At 46.3% G+C, this 20,047-nt stretch overlaps 1 protein-coding gene across 7 annotated transcripts in view; it reads right to left on the bottom strand.

The window, feature by feature from the left end:
- The window catches only part of FGF13 (fibroblast growth factor 13), a 220,767-nt gene that overhangs the window by 31,080 nt on the left and 169,640 nt on the right, over nt 1–20,047 (bottom strand). For 6 of the 7 annotated variants that reach the window (XM_053374876.1, XM_053374877.1, XM_053374875.1 and 3 more), the window contains one exon: nt 3,819–3,929. In XM_053374876.1, the coding sequence (XP_053230851.1) occupies nt 3,819–3,929 (111 nt within the window). Of the gene's footprint in view, nt 1–3,818; nt 3,930–10,915; nt 12,244–20,047 lie in introns of those variants that run through there. The other variant, XM_053374881.1, reaches the window with a different exon arrangement.

The raw sequence follows: 20,047 nt of genomic DNA, 5'->3' as shown, positions 1-20,047 counted from the left end.
TTCATTGAAAATGAACACATTTTGTCATACGCAGCATAATCGGTATCACTCCTGGTTCTTCCTTTGGCTACTATGAGCATTTAGCAGCCACCAGATTCAGACTGCTGAGAGAGGTGTCTAGGGGCCTACCCATAATCCATCTGCCTCATCCATCACACATATGAGGGTGCAGAAATTTGGAGTGGCTGAATGGAAGACTATTCAGATGCACTTCCCAGTAGCATGGGATCATCACAAGAAGAAACAGCTCCCATCATATATGAAACTAAGCAAGGGGGCATGGAGTGAGTCCATCACTGCCAGAAGGAGGACCCTTGTTATTTGGGGAGGGATCACCATCCTGGAGCCAAGCTACTTTTCTTCAGGAGATGAGGCTGGGGACTCAGAGTGGAGGGAGAGGGACCACCACTGTGAGCCTTAGAAGTACTTGCACCGGAGAAGCCCTAACAGCCAGTACCCTTCTCTCCACCCTCTGACTCAGAAGACTGCATCTCAGAAGGCCCAGGGCAAGCAGAGTCTCCTTACTCCACCCAAGCAAACCATTGTTGGAGAAGGCTTGGGCTTCTTAAATTAAAGAAGCCACATCTATTGAGGCAGAGGTCCAGCTCCTATAAAAGGCCCGGCCTGTGAGTAGCTGTTGCTGAAGCAACATCTAAGCTGTGTTTTGATGTTGCATTATTCATCCTGAGCCATGGAGCTGTCCATGGTACCTCCCTTGCTTTTGTTGAGACCAGAACTTACATCAAAATAATTCATTAATATAGATTCATTTGATTTACTGTATTTTTTCTCATGAGTGTGGCTTTGAATTGCTCTGAATTTTGATATATGCTTCTTTTTTTGGTTAAAAATATTAGTCCAATGTTTGCTTTTGAGTGGGTTGTTTGCTGTTAGCTGCATTGGGCTTCACTTTGGAATGAAAAGTGTGGCATAAGCAATAGAGGAGGTGTGGAGAAACTTGGCCCCTTCCACATGCTACAACCCCCGCCATCCCTGGCCATTGGCCATGCTTGCTGGGGCTGATGGGAGTTGTGGTTCAGCAACATTTGCTGAGCCAGAATCTCTCCATCCCTGCAAGAAATGGAAGTGAATACGAGTAAAACCTAGATAACAGATGTTAGGGGTTGGCAGGGCTCTGAAGAGTGTGTGGTGGAGCCAGGCGACCAGGGGAGTGACCCAGGAGATGGGACCAGCGATTTTCTAGGGTGTCATGCCACCTGCAAGGCAGGAGCCTTGGGAGAAGGGAGAGTCTAGGAAGTCTGAGGCAGAAGAAGGCATGCAGGATGTGGCAGAGGAAGAAGGGATGGTCCAGGTGAGGGGCGGGCCGGTAGATTCCCCACCTTCCCATGACAAACTGTGCCCTAGAACCAGGAGAGGAGAAGTCTCAAGTTGCAGGCACACAACCCATAAGAAGGTATATAAGCTGGAAGAGGGAAGGGGCTCTCCTGTTGCTGCAGCTGCACCACAGGACTCAGACCTATGGACCACTGCCTAGAATCTAGAAGCATGTGTGCATGTTTATCCAAAACACCGTGGAAGCTGCTATAAGCGTTTATCTTGCCAATAAGTAATTAACTATTGGATGTGTGCTTCTTCCTTATCTGGGACTGGCCGTGACAGCAGCACCCTTTGCCCCTCCCCCATTTATTTCCATCCATGTAAGATTTTGCTTAATGTGGAACACGAAGATCTGGTCTAGTTGTTTCACCTTCAAATGTACAGAGAAGGGGCGACCGCTTGGGAAGGCAGCTCCCTGAGGAGCAAAGAATGGACAGGGGAGTCCATGCAGCCCTTTGGGTCTCAGAGTTTCAACAATGATTGAGTGAACTCTCTCCCTTTAACAAAGCATAAGATGACAGGAGAAGCTTCATTTGCGCTGAGTAAAAAATGGTTCAGTCCCCAGCATCTCCAGGTAGAGAGATGGAAAGGCTCCCTGAATAAAAATCTGGGCAGTCGCTGCCAGTCCAATGTGGACAACACTCAGCTAGATGGCCAACTGAATATTAAGCAGCTCCCTATTTTTTTTTGCAACCGATTCATGGTGGACAGATCTAGTTGTGACTGACTACCTGTGTTAGGCAAAAGCAGATCAACAGCTGAGTTGTGATGCTGCTGTCACACCCTACTTGTGCACCACCTTGAAGCATTATTTTATTTATTGCATTTCTATACAACCTATTCAACCAAGATCTCTGGGCCATTTAAAACCAAGACTAAAATGAAAATCCATTTTGCAATAAAAACACATTTTTAAAAAAACAAAAACACACAATGTTTTTTAAATAATAATAATCCCACACAGAAAAAGTCCAGGAAAAGAAAGCCACCTAAAGTTAGCAGAAAACCAAGCCCCCCCAAACAATTAAATCCACCTTAAAACCCAATAACTTGACAGAAAAATACAAGCGTTTGACAGATCATAATGGAAAAGGCATGGGAGAAGAAGAAGCTTGGTGACTAGCAATGTCATGCCCTGGGTGCCAGGTGAGCCTTTCTGGGGAGGCCATTCCATCCGTGAGGTACCACTACTAACAAGACCCTCTCCCTAGAAATCACTTGCCTTTGGCAAGGAAAACCTAGGGAAGAATCTCTGAGGAAGATCACAAGGTGTGCTTGAAAAAAGGCATTTCATTAATTCATTCATTCTATACTACCCTTCAAGGATCACAGGGCAGTTCACAATATAAAAACATAAAAATGCAGAACACAATAAAAAGCAAAATAAAAAATCCCCCCCGACACACACAGAACCTTCGTGGTTGGCCATGATCAAAAGTCTGAATGCTGAAGTGGATGAGCCACTTAAATGGACTTGAATACTTCAAGACTTTTGACACTTGAGATGTGTATCATTAGGACCCATCCAGTTATTGTGATTGCAATTTGTTTTAAATTGCATTTAATGTTGTATTTTGAATGATTGTGGTCCACCCTGGGACCTTAGGTGAAGAGAGGGTAAATCATGGAAGAGGAGGAGAACCTATAAACAAAAACAAAACAAAAAAGGAGGCTCTCTTCCAGATCACTGTGCATAACTAATTCAGCTTTCCTACAGCTGCCATCTCTGCAAGAACTATGTTCTTGAACTATGAGACCTTTGGGTATTGGGCGGTATTAAATAAAATAAATATAATAATAATAATGAAATAATAATGTTTTTAAAATAATTGTCATGGACACAGACTCCTGAAGGAAAGCTGTGCTGGGATGACTCCCACTCTCCAACAAACAAATGATTCAAAGGTTTATGGACATATTTGTGTAAGGAAAAAACATTTTCCCACTGGATATTTTCACCTGACTAAATCCAACTCTGAAGATAGAGAAGAAAGACTGAAAGCAGAATCAATCTGAGGTCTATCACCAGAGTGCGGAACATGCAAATTTAATGAAGTGGGCTGGTTTCTTCACCCTCTCCCCCACAGTTCTTGGTGGGATCAATTGTTTCTGGTACCTTTGGAGAAGCAATGGCTTGGATTTATTCCAGGCAAAATGAGGGGGTGAGAAAACTTTCTCCGGGTGGAGAACAAAAACCTAATGAGATCCAAAGCAAAGAGATGAAACCCTTCAGATCTCTATGGAGATAACATTTGCACAGGTTTTTCAGAAGCCACCACTACCTCCACTGGTTCATCGAACATTCAAGTGTTTTTGTACTGAAGCTTGAACAGCAAACACACAGACAATAATGATGTTGCCTTGATTCCATCTGCCACATGCTATCTCCAAAACAGCCATTGGATTTGGTGTTGTTTTTTAAGCCATTCATATGGACTTGTAGACTGCACAAACAAACCATTTCCAAGGTGAATACTCACTGTAGGTACTCTCTTCCTCTTTAGTGCCATCGATAGTTCCATCTGCTTGTAGCTGCAAGTGATACCCTTGCCGGCTGTACAGTTTTGTTACAATGCCTTTAAGCTGTGGTTCTGTAAGAAAACAAACAAGTGGAAAAGATTAAAAGTTCAGTTCTGAAAATGACATTGCATATGCTTTCGGTGAACAAAAAAGACATGCCTCATTTTTCCAGAGAGAAAAACCCCAAGCTAGAAGTTTCGCAGCTATCTGTGAGATTGCTGAAACAAATCAGCAACTGGAGGACTGGTGGTCACCACTGACTTGGGGTAAGAAATGCAGGTGGTTTTAAAACACAAATCTTGTGCCAGTGGATCAAAATGCCAGCAGTATGTTACATGGCTGAAGGAGCTAGATCTGATTGCTATTAAGATTAGAAATGTGGTGGCAAGGAAAAGATCCTGCTTTTTAATGAGCTTGAGATTCATCAGCAGTAGAATAAAAAGAGAAGGGAGGAAGGAAAAACACTTCTTAAAATGAGAGGACGTGTGCTAACCAAGAACCAAGCTGAGAGGTATAGTTAGTACCACTGCAGTTCCAATTAACCACTGAGCATCAAGAGACAGAAGTACTAAAATATATGCTAGAGGAAGGTAATAGGAAAGAGGGTAAATGTAAGCAACAATACAGCAGAATTGAACCCAAATTATGCTTTTACTTGGTTTCAAATGGTGTGTGTGTGAGAGAGAGAGAGACAGTGAGAGAAAGAGAAAGACAGATACTCTACAGTGAATATCTGGAATTTGGCAAGTATTGCGATTCCAGACAAATGTTGAGAATGTCCAAAAACACCAAGGATACACTATCCAAAGTTTTACATTCTTAAAATAAATAAATTAATTAATTAATAATAATAATAATAATAATAATAATAATAAATAATTTCTTTAAAGTGTTTAAACTGGGTTGAATGTTGTATTTTTACATTCCTGTAACCTACCCTGGAATCTTATAGTGAAAGAGAGAGAGAAGGAAAAAAGAAAGAAAGAAAGAAAGAAAGAAAGAAAGAGGATCTGTCTGTATCCAAAAAGTAGGGAAATCTGTCATTTGTCTTTGAATGTTCCCCAGACATTCATCTGGCATTGTCAGCATCCATGTGCAAATGTCAGCATGTGCCACAGTCGGGTGATTCACTGGAAAGTCTACGCAGTCCTCCAAGATTTCGGCATCAAGACTCCTGTCCCCCACACCCTCAGGTGCCCCTGGCTAGAGCAGAGTGCCCCTTGACTGGGATTAGGGAGCCCAGCAAATGCACACCCATGCCTCCATCTGGAGCCTGCTATGCAGCTAAACAGACATATGAACATTTCCGAAACTCATGGGTACAACAACATCCTTGCCATCTTGATGGTTAGTAAATGAGACTGTAAGGCTCAGTCAGAGCATCAGAGGAACGTGAAGACTTGACTGAAGAATGACTTATGACACAATGAAATGTAGCCTCATGAATGGCACGTTTCTTTCCAGAAAGGGTCAACAAACACCTGCACCATAGATATGGAGATCTGTGCCTGGGAATTTGTCTGGCTTCATCAATTTTAGTTAGTTTGGGACCTCTGCAGTGAAACAGTGAGAGGTGCAGAAGCAATTGTTGTCCACCTCCAGCCACAGCAAAGAAGCTGTTCCCATCTCGTTCAAGTGGGATCTGGCAGTGATGAATACTGCTTCCCAAAAGCAACCTTGCAACATTAGCAAAGCAGACCAACCTGGTGATGCTGTCAAGCTTATTTAGGGCCTCACCATCCATCATGTCCCTCTTTTAGGTTGCATCTAAGTGGCCTTTAGGACGCAGGTGGCGCTGTGGTCTAAACCACAGAGCCTAGGGCTTGCCGATCAGAAGGTCAGTGGTTCAAATCTCCGCAACAGGGTGAGCTCCCGTTGTTCGGTCCCTGCTCCTGCCTACCTAGCAGTTCGAAAGCACGTCAAAGTCCAAGTAGATAAATAGGTACCACTGCAGCGGGAAGGTAAACGGCATTTCCGTGCGCTGCTCTGGTTCACCAGAAGTGGCTTAGTCATGTTGGCCACACGTCGGCTCTTTCGACCAGTAAAGCGAGATAAGCACCGCAACACCAGAGTCATCCGCAACTGGACCTAACTGTCAGGGGTCCCTTTACCTTCACCTTTAAGTTACCTTTGGATTTTTTTGTTTTTTGGAAGCATACCTCTAGAAATGCGATGTACTGTGATGACAAATGGGGTTGAAAACACACACGTCGTACAGGCACCCACCAGCTTTTGCTACCACTTCTCATCAGCCACCTACTTAATGGAAGATTTTACAGGTTTGGAAGATTTAGCGAAGCAAAACCAAGGAGCGGGGATTTGCTAATTCCGTTTTCCAAAATACGCTAGAGCATTTACATGCTTGCTCATCCCTTGTTGCTGTGTAACATTTGAAATGGCCCATAGTTATCAGACCCACCACAAACTGGATCGCTGATTGTTGGTTAAATGCTGTTAACAAGAACAACCCTCTACTTCCTTTTACAGCCTGTCATTTCAGGTCCCTTCACTTGTTTTTTAAAAAAGCGTATGTGTACACAGAAGATGTGTCTGTACACACACATACACAAGAAATGCAGCATATAAAGTTGAGATGTGTGTTTGCAAATACATGTCTTGTACAAGTTCCTTGCATCAGAGAGTGACATAGCTCCTGGTCAAGTGAGCACAGTTAACCCAGGGATAATAGCTAGGCAGTGCATGAAACAACTCTTAGTTCTTCAGCTGGTTAAGAACAACTGGAATATTTAATGGTTGCGAGTTTGGTGATTTATTTGTTTTTTAGAAAAGTAAAACCAGAGGAGAGGGAATTGGCTCATTCCCCTTTCCGCATTTAGATGCTTGCTCGTTCCTCCCCACCCACCCAGGTGCATCCCTCGTCTCACACATTTTATACAGAAGACCAACCTTACAAAAGAGTGATAGGAAAGTACTGGTGACAACAGCAGCCTGGAGCAAATGCACAGATTTGCAAAGGGATACTAGAGATAGAGTGGGCAGCCTTGGAAAAGAGAGAGCTCCACCAATGCACTATCTGAGCCAAACCAACATTACAGGGTTGTTGAGAGGATAAAGCGGGATAATACCATCTAGAATCACAGAATCATAGAACTGCAGAGATGGAAGGGGCCGTGAGGATCCTCTAGTCCAACCCCTGCAATGCAGGAATCTTTTGCCCAACATGGGGCTTGAACCCACAACCCTGAGATTGAGTCCCATGTTCTACCAACTGAGCCATCTCAGTCCGCAATGGGCATATGCGTGGCCCTGAACTACTTTGGCATAGTTAGTGGGTGGCTAGGAATAAGACAGATTCACATGAAAATGTGGGATGCGACAATGATGCATAAACACAACGGGAGTTGGGTAAGGTTATCTCTCCATCCCTCGCAACTCCATCCTCATGTAACATATCCTGAGTGGGTATGCAGGGGGTGTATGAAATATGGGAAGATTCATGTATACAGATGACAGGGTTGTGTGTGGAAATAAATGGAGCCTATAAGCCAAACTGCATGTGTGCATTCTCTGAGTAAGTCACCGATGGTTGAGGTCGGGGGTGGCGAAGGGCCATAGCTCTGTGGCAGAGCATCTGCTTTGCATGCAGAAGGTCCCAGGTTCAATCCCCAGATAGGATTCCTGCCTGAAACCCTGGACAGCCACTGTCTGCCAGTGTAGACAATACTGTGCTAGATGGGCTAATGGTTTTACTTTCTCCTATGACCCAACTACCATCTAAGCCAGGGGTTGTCAACCTGGTCCCTACTAGTGCATGTTTCAGGATTCTAGGTGGGCGGCAGGGGGTTCTACGGCACAAGCTGAATCCTCCTTCCATCGAGCACTGGTGGGCAGTAAGGAAATTTTACCATCAAGAAAGATGAATTAGTGGGCAGTAGGTATAAAAAGGTTGACTACCCCTGATCTAGGCAAATAAGGAAAGGTGGTAGCTCAGAGGTACCTTGAGTTACAAATGCCTCAGGTTACAAATGCTTCAGGTTACAAATGTATCTGCATTCAGAAAGTCCCAGGTTCAATCCCCAGCATCTTCAGTTTGGGCTGGGATGGAATAACCCCTGCCTGAAAACCTGGAGGACCACTGCCAGTCAGTGTAGACAATGCTGAGCTACATAGACCAAGGTGGCTTCTTATGTTGCTGATGCGCAAACATATATCTCAAGTGAGTGCAGAAATCTGGAACAGCAGAGGAATCCAGGATGGTACATGAACAAGGTAGAGGCAGAAGATGCCATTCACCATTGTGTCCATGGTGCTGGGTGCACAAAGAGAGACACATTCTTGGCATGCTGATTCCTTTGTGTGTGTAGAAAATAAAAAAACCTCCATGAGAAACTGAAATCAGCCATTGTAAAAAATGCACAGGAACTTAGGAATGGAAACAAGCGTAGGTAATCCTAAAGACAGTTACAAGTGTGTGGGAAAGGCAAGAAAACTGGTGCCTGTCTAGATTAGTGAGTGTGCAAGATGCTCAGAAGGCATAGCAAGAAGTCCTTTAGTAAGCATAAGAAAAGGAGGAAAGAAAGAAAGGGGCTGAAGATCTGAGGCAGAGCAATGTGAAAGGAAAAAGAGGGAGATCAGGGACTGGGGCGTTTAAAGCACTGGAAATCAAAGAGAAGTCAGAGCAGTGGAATGAACAGAGTCCCGAACTTAGAGCAAGGAGATCCAGGTTCAAATCCCCAGTCATCTGTGAAGCTTACTGGGTGATCTGAGCCAGTCACCCCCCTCAGCCCAGAGTACTTTACAGGGCTGTTGTAAGGATAAAATGAGGCTGGGCTGTTGCCCACCTCTGAGCTCCTCCGAGGAAGGGCAGAATGCAAATGCAACCAAGGCTGTGTATACACCATATATTTAAAATAAGTCCCCCCCCCTCCTGCCCACAAAAAACAAAGAATCCTGGGAACTGCAGCTACAGTTCCCAGCACCCTTAAACTACAGTTCCAAATATTCTTTCGGAAGGTGTTTTAAAGGTGTTACCATAACAAAAAAGGTGGATTTGGGTAACTAATTATTACCATTGGTATTTGAATGCTTGGCTTTCCATTGGCTCCATCAGCCCTTATGTTTTGCTGTATGGAAGAGCATCATGCTCAGCTGGTCATGTGTCAATTGCCACATTTCTCTCCCAATACATGGATCAGGAAGCAGAGATGTGCCAATCAACTTCCATTCACATCTCAGCCTGCATGCTTGATGTTAAAACTAATCCCTTAGGACTGCTTTCATATGTTACAGGAAGCTCATGTGTGTCAGAAAGCACATGGAACTTGTACATAGATACTCATTTGTTTAATTTGATTGTGTGTTGTTGCTGCAACATGGGTGGAGGGGAGCACCACCCATGTGCGAAACATGTCCGAACATAGCAGTCCCCCTGATGTATCAGAGATGTACCTGACCCAAAAGCAAAATCAACTTGATACTTCTATGACTCACAGGCACTGCAAGCAGCAGTTGTCGCTGGTGTCTGATACTCAGAGGTACACCACCTTTGAATATGGAGGTTTGTTTTCACTATTGTGGTCAACACCCAGCTGTTACACTCCACACATCCAACCACAGAAGAGCCATGGAAGCTCCTGGCTGCCACCATACAATGGCCATACAATGCACCAAGAGGCCCCATGCAACCACCCAACACTTGCATCCTGCTCCATTAAAGGAGCATTGGAAACTGGCTTACACTGAGTCAGAACACTGGCCCAACTAGCTTAGTACTGTCTACACCGACCGGCAGCATTTTTTCAGGGTTTCAGACAGGGAGTCTCTCCAGACCTATTGGAAGATGCCAGGGATTGAACCTGGGACCTTCTTCATGCAAAGCAGAGATTCCACCACTGAGCCATGGTCTTTTCCCACACTACAAAGGGCTGCAACTAATCAGGAACTGTTGCAAATATACCTTTTTTTAAAAAAACCACACCCTTTGTTGCCTCCTGAGCATGCAGGTCACAAGCCCCAATGGCCACATAAGAAGATGGTTTTGATCCACGTTGGAGTGGGGTTGCAGATCAGTAGTGCAGCCTGGGTTGAAGGTCCCCAACTCACTCCTTGGCATTCTCAGCCCAGAGCAGAATCAGAATCAGAGCAGAAATGACTGGAATGGATGGACTAATGTCTGCCTCTCATATAAGGCAGCTGCATAGGCGCCTACAGCATTTGCTCACATCTCCCCCTTTTTCCCCCAGTAGGAAAATCAGAATGCCTGGCATTGGTCCTCCACAGAGAACCCTGCAGGACCACAGCAAAAGGGTCCATCTAACTCAGCATCCAGTTCCCCACAGTGGCCAGTCAGACACTTATGGGAAAGCCGTGAAGCAAGGGAGTCAAGGCAAGAGCCCTCTCCTGCTCTTGCTCCTCAGCACCTGATATTCAGAGGCATTCTGCTCTTGTACCTGGAGGGTCTAACTCCTGTGTTTAAGAAGAATGGAAGACAAGCCCTTTTGTTGCAGACTGAGGATCCAGCTTCCATCTCCTAACAAGAGCTAGGCAGATGCCTCCAAAAGGCCCAGAAGCAGGGGACTTCCAAGCAATAGCCCTCCCTAACACATTAAACAGTATTCTGACATACGGAGCTGCCTTTAACCAAGGCAGACCACTGGGTCCATCTAGCTCAGTATTGTCCACACTGACTGGCAGTGGCTCTCTAGGGTTTCAGGCAGGGGACATTCCCAGCCCTACCTGGAGATGCCAGGGAATGAACCTGGGACCTTCTGCCTGCCAGGCAAATGCTCTACCTCTGAGCCTTTCCACAAGGGGCATTAGACACCAGAGTCCAAAGAGCCACCAAGACTAACAGAGCTCACCTCTCCCCAGTGATAGGAGCATCAGAACAGGAGACCAGAGGTCCAGCTAGTCCAGAACCCTCCAATCGCAGTGGCCTATCAGACGCCTTACAAGGAAGCCTACAGCCGGGCAGGGAACCAAAGAGCCCACCTCGGTTTTCGCAGGGGTGCAGCTCCTCACCCAGGAACCGGGCCATCTCCCCCCAACCCGGGGCAAGCCTGCCACCCCTCGCCTCCCCCACCAGCGACCAGCCCACCTGGTTTCCTCCTCCGCCTTTTCTTGGAGCCGAAGAGCTTGACCCTGGAGAAGACGCTGAGCTTCTTCTTGTCGGCACAGCTGGTCTTGGTCTTGCTGGGGCTGCTGACACATTTGCAGGCGTTGGACTTCTCCCGCTCCCTCGCTTGCCTCTTTTGTCGGATCAGGGAGCTGGCGATGGCTGCTGCCATAGCCGCCACCCTGGAGGGTCAGACGTCGGGGCTGCGGGGGCTGCCTGCGGGGGGAGCCCCCAGCATGCTGCTCTCGCCTCCCCTCGGAAAAAAAATTAATAAACGAAGCGAGGCCTGGCGTGACAGGAGGCCAGGCCACCTCCCGCCTCGCAAGGAAGGTGGGGAGCCGCCTGTTGGGGGCCACGCGGGGAGGGGTGAGTCCGCGTCCGCGCGCCTTTCGGTTTGGGTAGCTGCCCCGACTATGCCGCCCAGCCCCGATCCCTTCCTGTGGGTAGAGTAGAGGGAAAGGGGTGGAAAAGAATCCTCCTCAAACTTGGCCCCGGACTGAAAAGTTGCCTGCCCACTCAGCGAAGAGAGGAAGCCAACAGGTCCCTCGACGTCTCCAAATGCTCCCTTGGCGCAGCATTGGCGCTGTCGGGCCCTGACGGCGCCTCGCGCCGAAGCTTCGTCCCCTTTCCCCTTTCTTTCGACCACTGGCAGTCACCCCTTTAGGAACTCGGAGGGAGACAGGGAGGTGGAGAGAAAGAGGGAGGCGCGGGGAGCGCCCGGGCTGCTGTCCGTTCCCTTCTTGGAAATGTGGGCACCAGTTGTGGCGTCTTCTTCAGTAAGTTCTCCAAGCTGCTGCTGCGTGCGGGGCTGTCCGGGTCCCTCGGGGAGCGCCAGCGGATTGGCACGGGCTCTCCTCAAACCGGGAGCGGTAGCCGCAGCATCTCCCAAATCCTCCTCCTGGTTTTGGCGTCTTTTCGGATGGAAGATGGGGAGGGGGGTGCGGGTGAGAGAAGCTGGGTTTTCCTTCGACAGCAGCACCTGCAAAAAAAGGCAGCAGCAGGACTAACGGAGGCTGCGCTCTCTTTGCCAGGAGCCGCACGGCGACGCAGCAAAGCCCCTCAGCAGCACAGCTCAGCAACCCCCTCCTTTTCAGCAAATGCAGAAATCGGACTAAGAGCGAAGGGAGTCGAGGAGGAGGATGAAGCACAAGAAGAAGAAGAAGAAGAAGGGGAGGGGGCGAAGCAGCTTGGAGGCAGACGCAGCTGTGGCTAGAGGAGGCGGCCGTCTCCCTGGGTAGGTAGAGAGGCGGGGGGGGGGGGGAGAGGGCGAGGACGGCCCCTCTAAGCAAGAAGCGCCTCTCGGTGGGGAAAGAGGCAGCAGACACCCAAACAGACGTGACTTGCGTTAGAAAGAACTTCGAGGAGCTAGGATGCCGAGTGGCAGGGGAAAGGTGGGGGCGGGGGCACGCGTCGTGAGAAACCCGACAGGCGGGCACGCTTGGGAGGCGATGGGTGTCCAGGGAAAAGGAGCAGAAGGAGGACTCAGCGGTTGGCTCGGAGCAAACGGTCCACCTTTGAATCCTGCACTTGCATCTTTCTCGTTCTCATCCTGTGGGGAAGCTCACACCAGCAAGGCGTTAAGGAGTCCAGGCATCCCACCGAAGCCAGTAGAAGACAATAAAAAAAAAATTAAGAAGGAGAAGGATGGTGGGTTGGCAAACCCCACAAAATATGCACCCAAATTTAGCCACATGCCCTCACCTCAGAACACAGTGATAAAAGAACTGGTTGCAGTGCCCCAGGAAAGGAAACCAATCAGGGTCCTTCTGGGTTTTAAGAAGGGGCAAGGAGCTAGTTCCTCAGGAAGGCTTTCCCCAAACTGGAGAAGGCTTTCACTGCAGCATGATTTTGGTGAGGAGGTGATTATAAGCTCCTAGTAAGCAGAGACCTTTTGCCTCTCCAATTTTGTTTTTGGGTTTTCTCTGTACGCCTGCAGAGCTGACTTGCTTTCCCAACATGTGAAAAGTGGCCTTGCTTTCCATTTCCAAATATTAGCCTGGTAGCAAACAGGGGCAGTTTAAAATAAACCCTTGGTGATTTCTTGAACGCAGAGAAGCCAGGCAAAAGATTCCATCAAAACGTTCAAACAACAGAATCTGGATTGAAGTGTGTGGTTCTTCTGAGAAATCAGAACACTGATCTAAAAACAGCTGGCTGTCATGCTTTTGACCAATCAGCCGCATGTTCATCCAGAATGAGGAAATGGTCTTCCTTGCCATAAGCACATTAATGAGTGTTTGACTTCCTCACTACATCTGTGTCCTCTCGAACAGCTAAGCCCTTCTTGCCAAGTCATCTCCTGAGATGTCATCAAAGCCAAATACACAGACGCAGGGTTGGTTGTAGGGCTTCAAGACTACTGATCGTGTGATGCTGTGAACACTGGACAAAGTATGCACATACCAGGACAGTGCTTACAGAAAGAATCAAAGAAGTTGGAAGAGACCCCAAGGGTCATCCAGCCCTACCCTCTGCAATGCAGGAATCACAGCTAAAGAATCCATGACAGATGGCCACCCAACCTCTGTTTAAAAACCTCCAGTGAAGGAGATTCAGCCACCTTATCTAAAACTACAAGATACTATGATGCATCCAATTTCAAGCAGAAACTTGTGTGATGATAACTGGGACCCAAATTACAAAGAGCAATTGAGACAGGTAAAAGTGAATTGATTCAATCTGTCGTACTCTCGGTCATCACCTGCCTTCTCATGCCACCATTGCAACAAGCCTCTGTTATGATCAACAGCCACTCCTTTCTTCTTTCTCAGAAATTGCTTCTGCCATCTTCAGGGAACCAGTGAAGTTGTCAGAGTGTCAGACAAGGACCTTGGAGACCAACTTTCAAATCCCACTTTGGTAATGAAGCCCTCTGTGTGACTTGGGGCCAGTCACCATCTCTTAGCCTGACCTACCTCACAGGGTCGTTGTGAGGAAAGAACAGGGAGGCGAGAACTATGTATACCGCTTTGAGTTCCTTTGGAGGAAAGGTGGAATACAAATGTAATAATAATAAAATAAAAATATCCTAGATGGAAAGTACAGAGTAAGTTTTTGAGATCTTCAGTGAAGGTCTAGGCACATCAGAGGGGAGCAATTCAAATGCAGAGCCTGCCTGCCCACACCTGAGAATGGAAACAGTGATTGCATCATGGCTTGCAGCTGGTACTGCCAAAGTGCAAATTGTTGTTGTTAATTCAATTTATATACTGCCCCTTATCCAAAGATCCGCAGGCAGTGTACAACATTAAAAAGATAATTTACATAGCATAATAATGAAAGCCAATCATAGAAATAGTTATAACAACAGCCCCCCCCATATTTATTTATTTAAAAAACCATGGATGCTTTAATGGCCAAAGAGGAATGTTTTCGCCTGGAGCTTAAAGATATGTAATGATGCCACATGAAAAAGGGCCTCAGATGATGACCGCAGGGTCTGGGTTGGTTCATATGGAGAGAGGCAGTCCTTGACGTATTGCGGTCCTGAGCCATTTAAGGCTTATAGGTCAAAACCAGCACTTTGAATTGGGCCTGGGAACTAATTGGCAGCCTGTGCTGTCAGGCCAGCATCAGGGTAATATGCTCAACTCGTCTTGCCCCAGTGAGGAACTTGGCCATCGAATTTTGCACCAGCTGAAGTTTCCAAACCATCTTCAGATGCAGCCCCACAAATGACATGTTGCAGCAATCAAATATGTAGTTCAGTGGTGTTATTAAGAAAGAATATTGGTTTGCGATCAACAGCTAGGCGCTTTTCTCCAGTTTTTACACATAGGCAACTGAAAATCACTCTGCAAAATCCAAGACTTGACCATAGGTCTATGTCATTTCATGCATAATTCACAGGGTTAAGCTTACATTGGTAAAACCAACTGCACACCTAGACTCCTCTGACAGCCACTGTGCTATAATGGCTAGAGTTTAGGGACAAAATGGGTCCGGATTCCAGTCCCTGGTCAGACAAGTTGATTCTTTGGATAGCTACAATCTTTTTTTTAGCTTTACTGACCTCAGGTTTATTGTGGGACTGAACAGGAGTGACCATGAGCACATCAGTGCAAGACCCTGATTCAAAATTCAACAAATCAGTGGCTTCAAAGAGACAAAGTGGCAATGGTGTTTTGGGGAGCTGTTTTTAAAATATTTTATTATGATTATATATACCACACTTACTCCATAATAAGTCCAGGGCAGTGGAGAAAGCAATTAAAATACCATAATTTATAACGGGGTTGGAAGCCCCTAGCCTGGGATCTATATGTGCCACCCAGGACACACCAAAAGCCACACTCCCTCACCCTAGGAGACATCCTTCACCAGCCTGCTCTGCACCCTTCCTCAGTGCTTTGCCTGACTGGTCTGTGCCCTTGAACTATGCAAATGCCTCTTGCTTGACTGTTTGAAGGACAGAGAGGGGTATTTGTGTGTATATGTGTGTGTTCATGTATACACACACTGACTTTTGTATGGCTGGAATGTGTGATTTGCTTTATTCTGAACTATTTAGATAGTTATTTTATACTGTACACTTTGTTTTACACGACTTTTTTTAAAAAAATTGTTAAGTGGTATATACATTTGCTAGCTAAATAAATAAGAAAGAAAGAAAGAAAGAAAGAAAGAAAGAAAGAAAGAAAGAAAGAACAGGCTTCAAAGGGGTTGAGCCCCTTGGAGAGTCCCTTAGTGCCTCACGGTAACATGAAAGCCGTGTACGAGAGTCCCTGGCTGTCATGCATGGCAATTAAAGAGATGCATTTCAAGATGCCAAGTTGCCAAGATCCATTCCCACTGGCAGTAGCCAGGAATCATCAATGCTACATTTGCAAGGCTGCCAAATGACAGTGTATGTGCATAATGCCAAAACCGTTCCCGTATTTTTCTTTGCATGGATAAAATGAAGTGTGGTTAATTCAGCCTAACATTACAGACATGGCTGTTTCAGTAAATGACAGCCCCACTAGGAACATGCTGTTCACAGAGGGACTTCTCTTTTGCTTTCGGAGTCACCCACAGTTCCAAATCAAATTGCTAGCCATTCTAACCTTTACGAAGTTTGTTCGGGATTATTCAGGACCAGGAGTTGCAATAGGCTGGGTGCGGGGAGGTGCAGGAGACGTGTGGGTTGTTAGGAACCAAGAGACATTATCACATGTCCCATCTGCACTATACCTTTAAATAAGAAACATGCCACTTTAAACAAGCATGGCTCTGCTCCGCCCCCCCCCCCAGAGGATACTGGAAACTGTAGTTTTGTTAGGAGACCCCTGTGCATACAGCTACAGTTCTCAGAGTGAGTTACACACCAATCTCTCTTCCTTGAGAACTTTGGGAACTGTAGCTCTGTGAGGGGAAGAGTGGAGCCCAAGAGGCCACAGCAGCCATAACAAGCCACAGTTCCCATGAGTTTTTAATGTGCTATGATGCTGCTTTAAACACATGGTGCAGATGGGGTGACTGTTCAAGAACATATTCCAGGCAGGCAAAAGCACTCAAGGATGCTGGTGAGGGGCTTGGTTTTAGCCCCCGGGCCTGAGGATCCCCCCTCCAGTTATTATAGAGTACTTTCAGATGTTTAAGCACTTCACATACATTGTTGTACAATCCTTACAATGTCCCTATCAGGTAAAGGTAAAGGGACCCCTGACCATTTGGTCCAGTCGTAGCCGACTCTGGGGTTGTGGTGCTCATCTCGCTTTATTGGCCGAGGCAGCCAGTGTACAGCTTCCGGGTCATGTGGCCAGCATGACTAAGCCGCTTCTGGTGAACCAGAGCAGCGCACAGAAACACCGTTTACCTTCCCGCCGGAGCGGTACCTATTTATCTACTTGCACTTTGACGTGCTTTCGAACAGCTAGGTTTGCAGGAGCAGGGACCGAGCAATGGGAGCTCACCCCGTCGCAGGGATTTGAACTGCCGACCTTCTGATCGGCAAGTCCTAGGCTCTGTGGTTTAGAGACAGCACCTCCCGCAGCGCCACCTGCAGGCCAGCATTATCCTCAGACTGCAGATGGCCATATTAAATCTGGAGTTAAATGAGATCTAGAGCTTTGGTTCACATGCTATATAACGGGCATGTCCAACCAGCAGATCACGATCTACCAGTAGATCCCGGCTGATCCTGGTAGATCGTGGGACCCTTATCAATCATGGAATTAAATAAAGTTAACCAAAAGTTAACAAATAAAAGCTGAAGAATTCTGGGCAATCCTACCCCCCAAAAGTTCAACAACTCTGGGCAATCCACCCACCCCACACACGTTCCTCCTCCCTCCAATGACAATGGGAACATCACTGCCATTTTTTTATACTGAGAGTAGATTGCAGTCATTTGGGAGTTGGATGTGCCTGCTATATAACAATAGCGACAACAATAATGCATTTCTGTTTAGCAAAAGAGAACAGGTACGTTTGGCCACCAAGGACAACATACAAGTACTTTGTTGCCTCTGTGCTACCTTGTGAATGTCAAAATAAGAAAAAAGGTTATTTTACAGTGTGCTCATCCAACACAAGAAAACAACTCCTCATCGACTTCCCTTTCATATTCAAGCCAGAAGCTCATTGGTAGTTTGTCAACGGGAATTAAGAGGATGAACATTTATTACGATCATTTTTGAAAAGAAGTGTTGCATTTATCTCTTCCTAAGAAATAGGACAGAAAAGTTGTTTTCAGATGATGCCATCAATTTGAGGTTTTAGCAGTGGAATCTATAGCTGGAATGGAGGAAGACTAAATGCATTCTGATGCATTAAACTCTGCATGGACAATGGACTCACTGTAATATTGTGGTTGAAACTCTATGCACAAAACACAATGCAACTCTTACAAACACACACACATACACACACCAGTTTGTAATATTTCCCCTGTGCCTCCTCCCTTATAAGCAAAACCCACAACCACAACAAAACAACTTTGGGTTAGGAGAACAACATGCTTTTAGGCCAGGGATGAGGAGCTTCCAAGGTCCTCCTGATGTTGTTGAACTGCACCTTCCATCAGCACCAGCCAGGGTGGCCAATGGTCAGAAATGATGAAAGCTGAAGTCCAACAACATCTGGGGAACAAAAGGCCCCCCATCCTTCACTAGGAAGATATTATGCAACCCTTCATTCTTTGTTTTCTTTTCACATTCCAAATTTGCCTTTTGATTTCAAATGCATGAGTCACAAACAGAATTGTAGAGTTGGAAGAGACCTCAAATATCATCTAGTTCAAACTCCTGCAACAAAGGAATCTTATCCATGACAGATGGCCACCCAACCTCTGCTTACAAAGCACCAAGGAAGGTGAGTCCACCACATCCCGAGGGAGACTGTTCTACTGTTGAACAGCTCTTATGGTCAGAAAGTTCTTTCTTATGTTTATTCAGAATCTCACTTCTTGGAGCTTGAATCCATTGGTTTGAGTCCTACCCTCCAGAGCAGGAGTAAAAAAAAGTTTGCTCCATATCCCACATGACAACCCTTTAGATATTGGAAGATGCCTATCACAACTCCTCTCGTCTTTTCTAAAAATACCCAACCCTACCATTCATCATCAGACTTACTTTCCAGACCCTTATTCATCTTGGTCACCCTCCTCTGCACACCTTCCAGTTTGTCAGTATCCTTAAGTTGTGGTGCCCAGAACTGGACACAGTACTCCAGCTGGGGTCTGACCAAGGCAGAATAGAACAGGAGTATTATTTCCCTTAATCTGCACTCTAGACTTCTGTTGATGCAGCCTAGTATAGCATTAGTTTTTCTTGCTGCTGCATCACACTGTTGACTCATCTTAATTAGTGGTTTACTAAGACTCCTAGACCCTTTTCACATACACTACTGGCAAGATTGCTGAAACATTCACAAAATTTGCTTTGAAGGTCTAATGTCTACCTGCAATTTTAGTACTACTAGACATTCAGCAGAATGATAGAATCATGGTTCCCTTCTATTGTATGTTGCCATGTCACAGTGTGACATCTCTGCACATTGTGCCACTGGTTTTAATGGATGCTATGTTGTCTTCCTGTGTTCTGTTCTGCCCTAAAGTATACGGCTCTGTTATGCTTTGGCATAACCATCAGCTACAGAGACCAGAACACGAGCAACAGTGTTAAGACTATGACTCTTTAAAGACTTCAAGAGGAATTCAGCATAGGGCTAAGTCCTTTAGCAGTGTACTAGCGGAATGGCTTGTGCAAAGGATGGTGCAGGGAGCCAGCATGGTTCTCGTGGCTGACTGTAGCCCCAATACTTCCTACCAGCATAACTGTTCTGCTAGAATCAACCATGATTCTTGCCCTTATGCTAGTGCAACTGTTCTTGTGCTGACGGTTAGAGAACATTGAGTCAGGGCCCTCAGTCATTAGTCCTTCATCTGGGAACAAGATGTGCTCTCAGGCAACAACCTGGTGTCCTTCAGAGTCTATAACAAAGTGCTGTTTGTTACAGTAGGGGGAAATAGTCTCATATCGAGGGCTGTGCTCCCTTACGGGCAAACTTCCAAGGGTCACATGCCTCTACTGAGTATGGCTAAAGTATGCAGAGTATGGTAGACTACATCCCAGCTGCACAAAAGTCAAAGATTTCTACGCCCCCCCACACCCCTCCATCCTCCATCCAAACAAACAAGCAAAAGGCATTGTCACAGTTCTAGAACATAACCCAGCTGGGCAAAAGCAGTCAAAGAGGTAATGGAACAGTGCCTGAGTGTGGCATTGCCTGGGCAGGATGTGGGAATGGATTTAGATACCAGGAGAGGACATATTGTTTAGTTATTATCTTCTTTGCTTATGTTAGTGAGATCAGCAGAGGAGCATCCTTTATAGCTTTAAACTTGGAAGCTAAGACAAGGTTGATTTAACCTTCTAGAAACAATAATCCAGGCTGCTTTAAGACAGACTGGATTTTCCTGGTATTACCATATATACTCGTGTATAGGCCGACTTTTTCAGCACATTTTTTATGCTGAAAAAGCCCCCCTCGGCTTATACTTGAGTGAGGGTCTCACCCAAGCACATTTCCAGCAGCCCCTCGTCGGAGCAAGCTGTTTGCTGCCGCCGCTCGTGCCACCACTGCTCTGCCAAGCGGGGCTCCTGTGCCTGCCCTTGCGAGCGGCGGAGACTG

The sequence above is a fragment of the Podarcis raffonei genome, chromosome Z, assembly GCF_027172205.1.
Source record: "Podarcis raffonei isolate rPodRaf1 chromosome Z, rPodRaf1.pri, whole genome shotgun sequence".
In the NCBI taxonomy this organism is placed as follows: Eukaryota; Metazoa; Chordata; class Lepidosauria; order Squamata; family Lacertidae; genus Podarcis; species Podarcis raffonei.
This window is presented reverse-complemented; position numbering and strand designations above follow the sequence as displayed.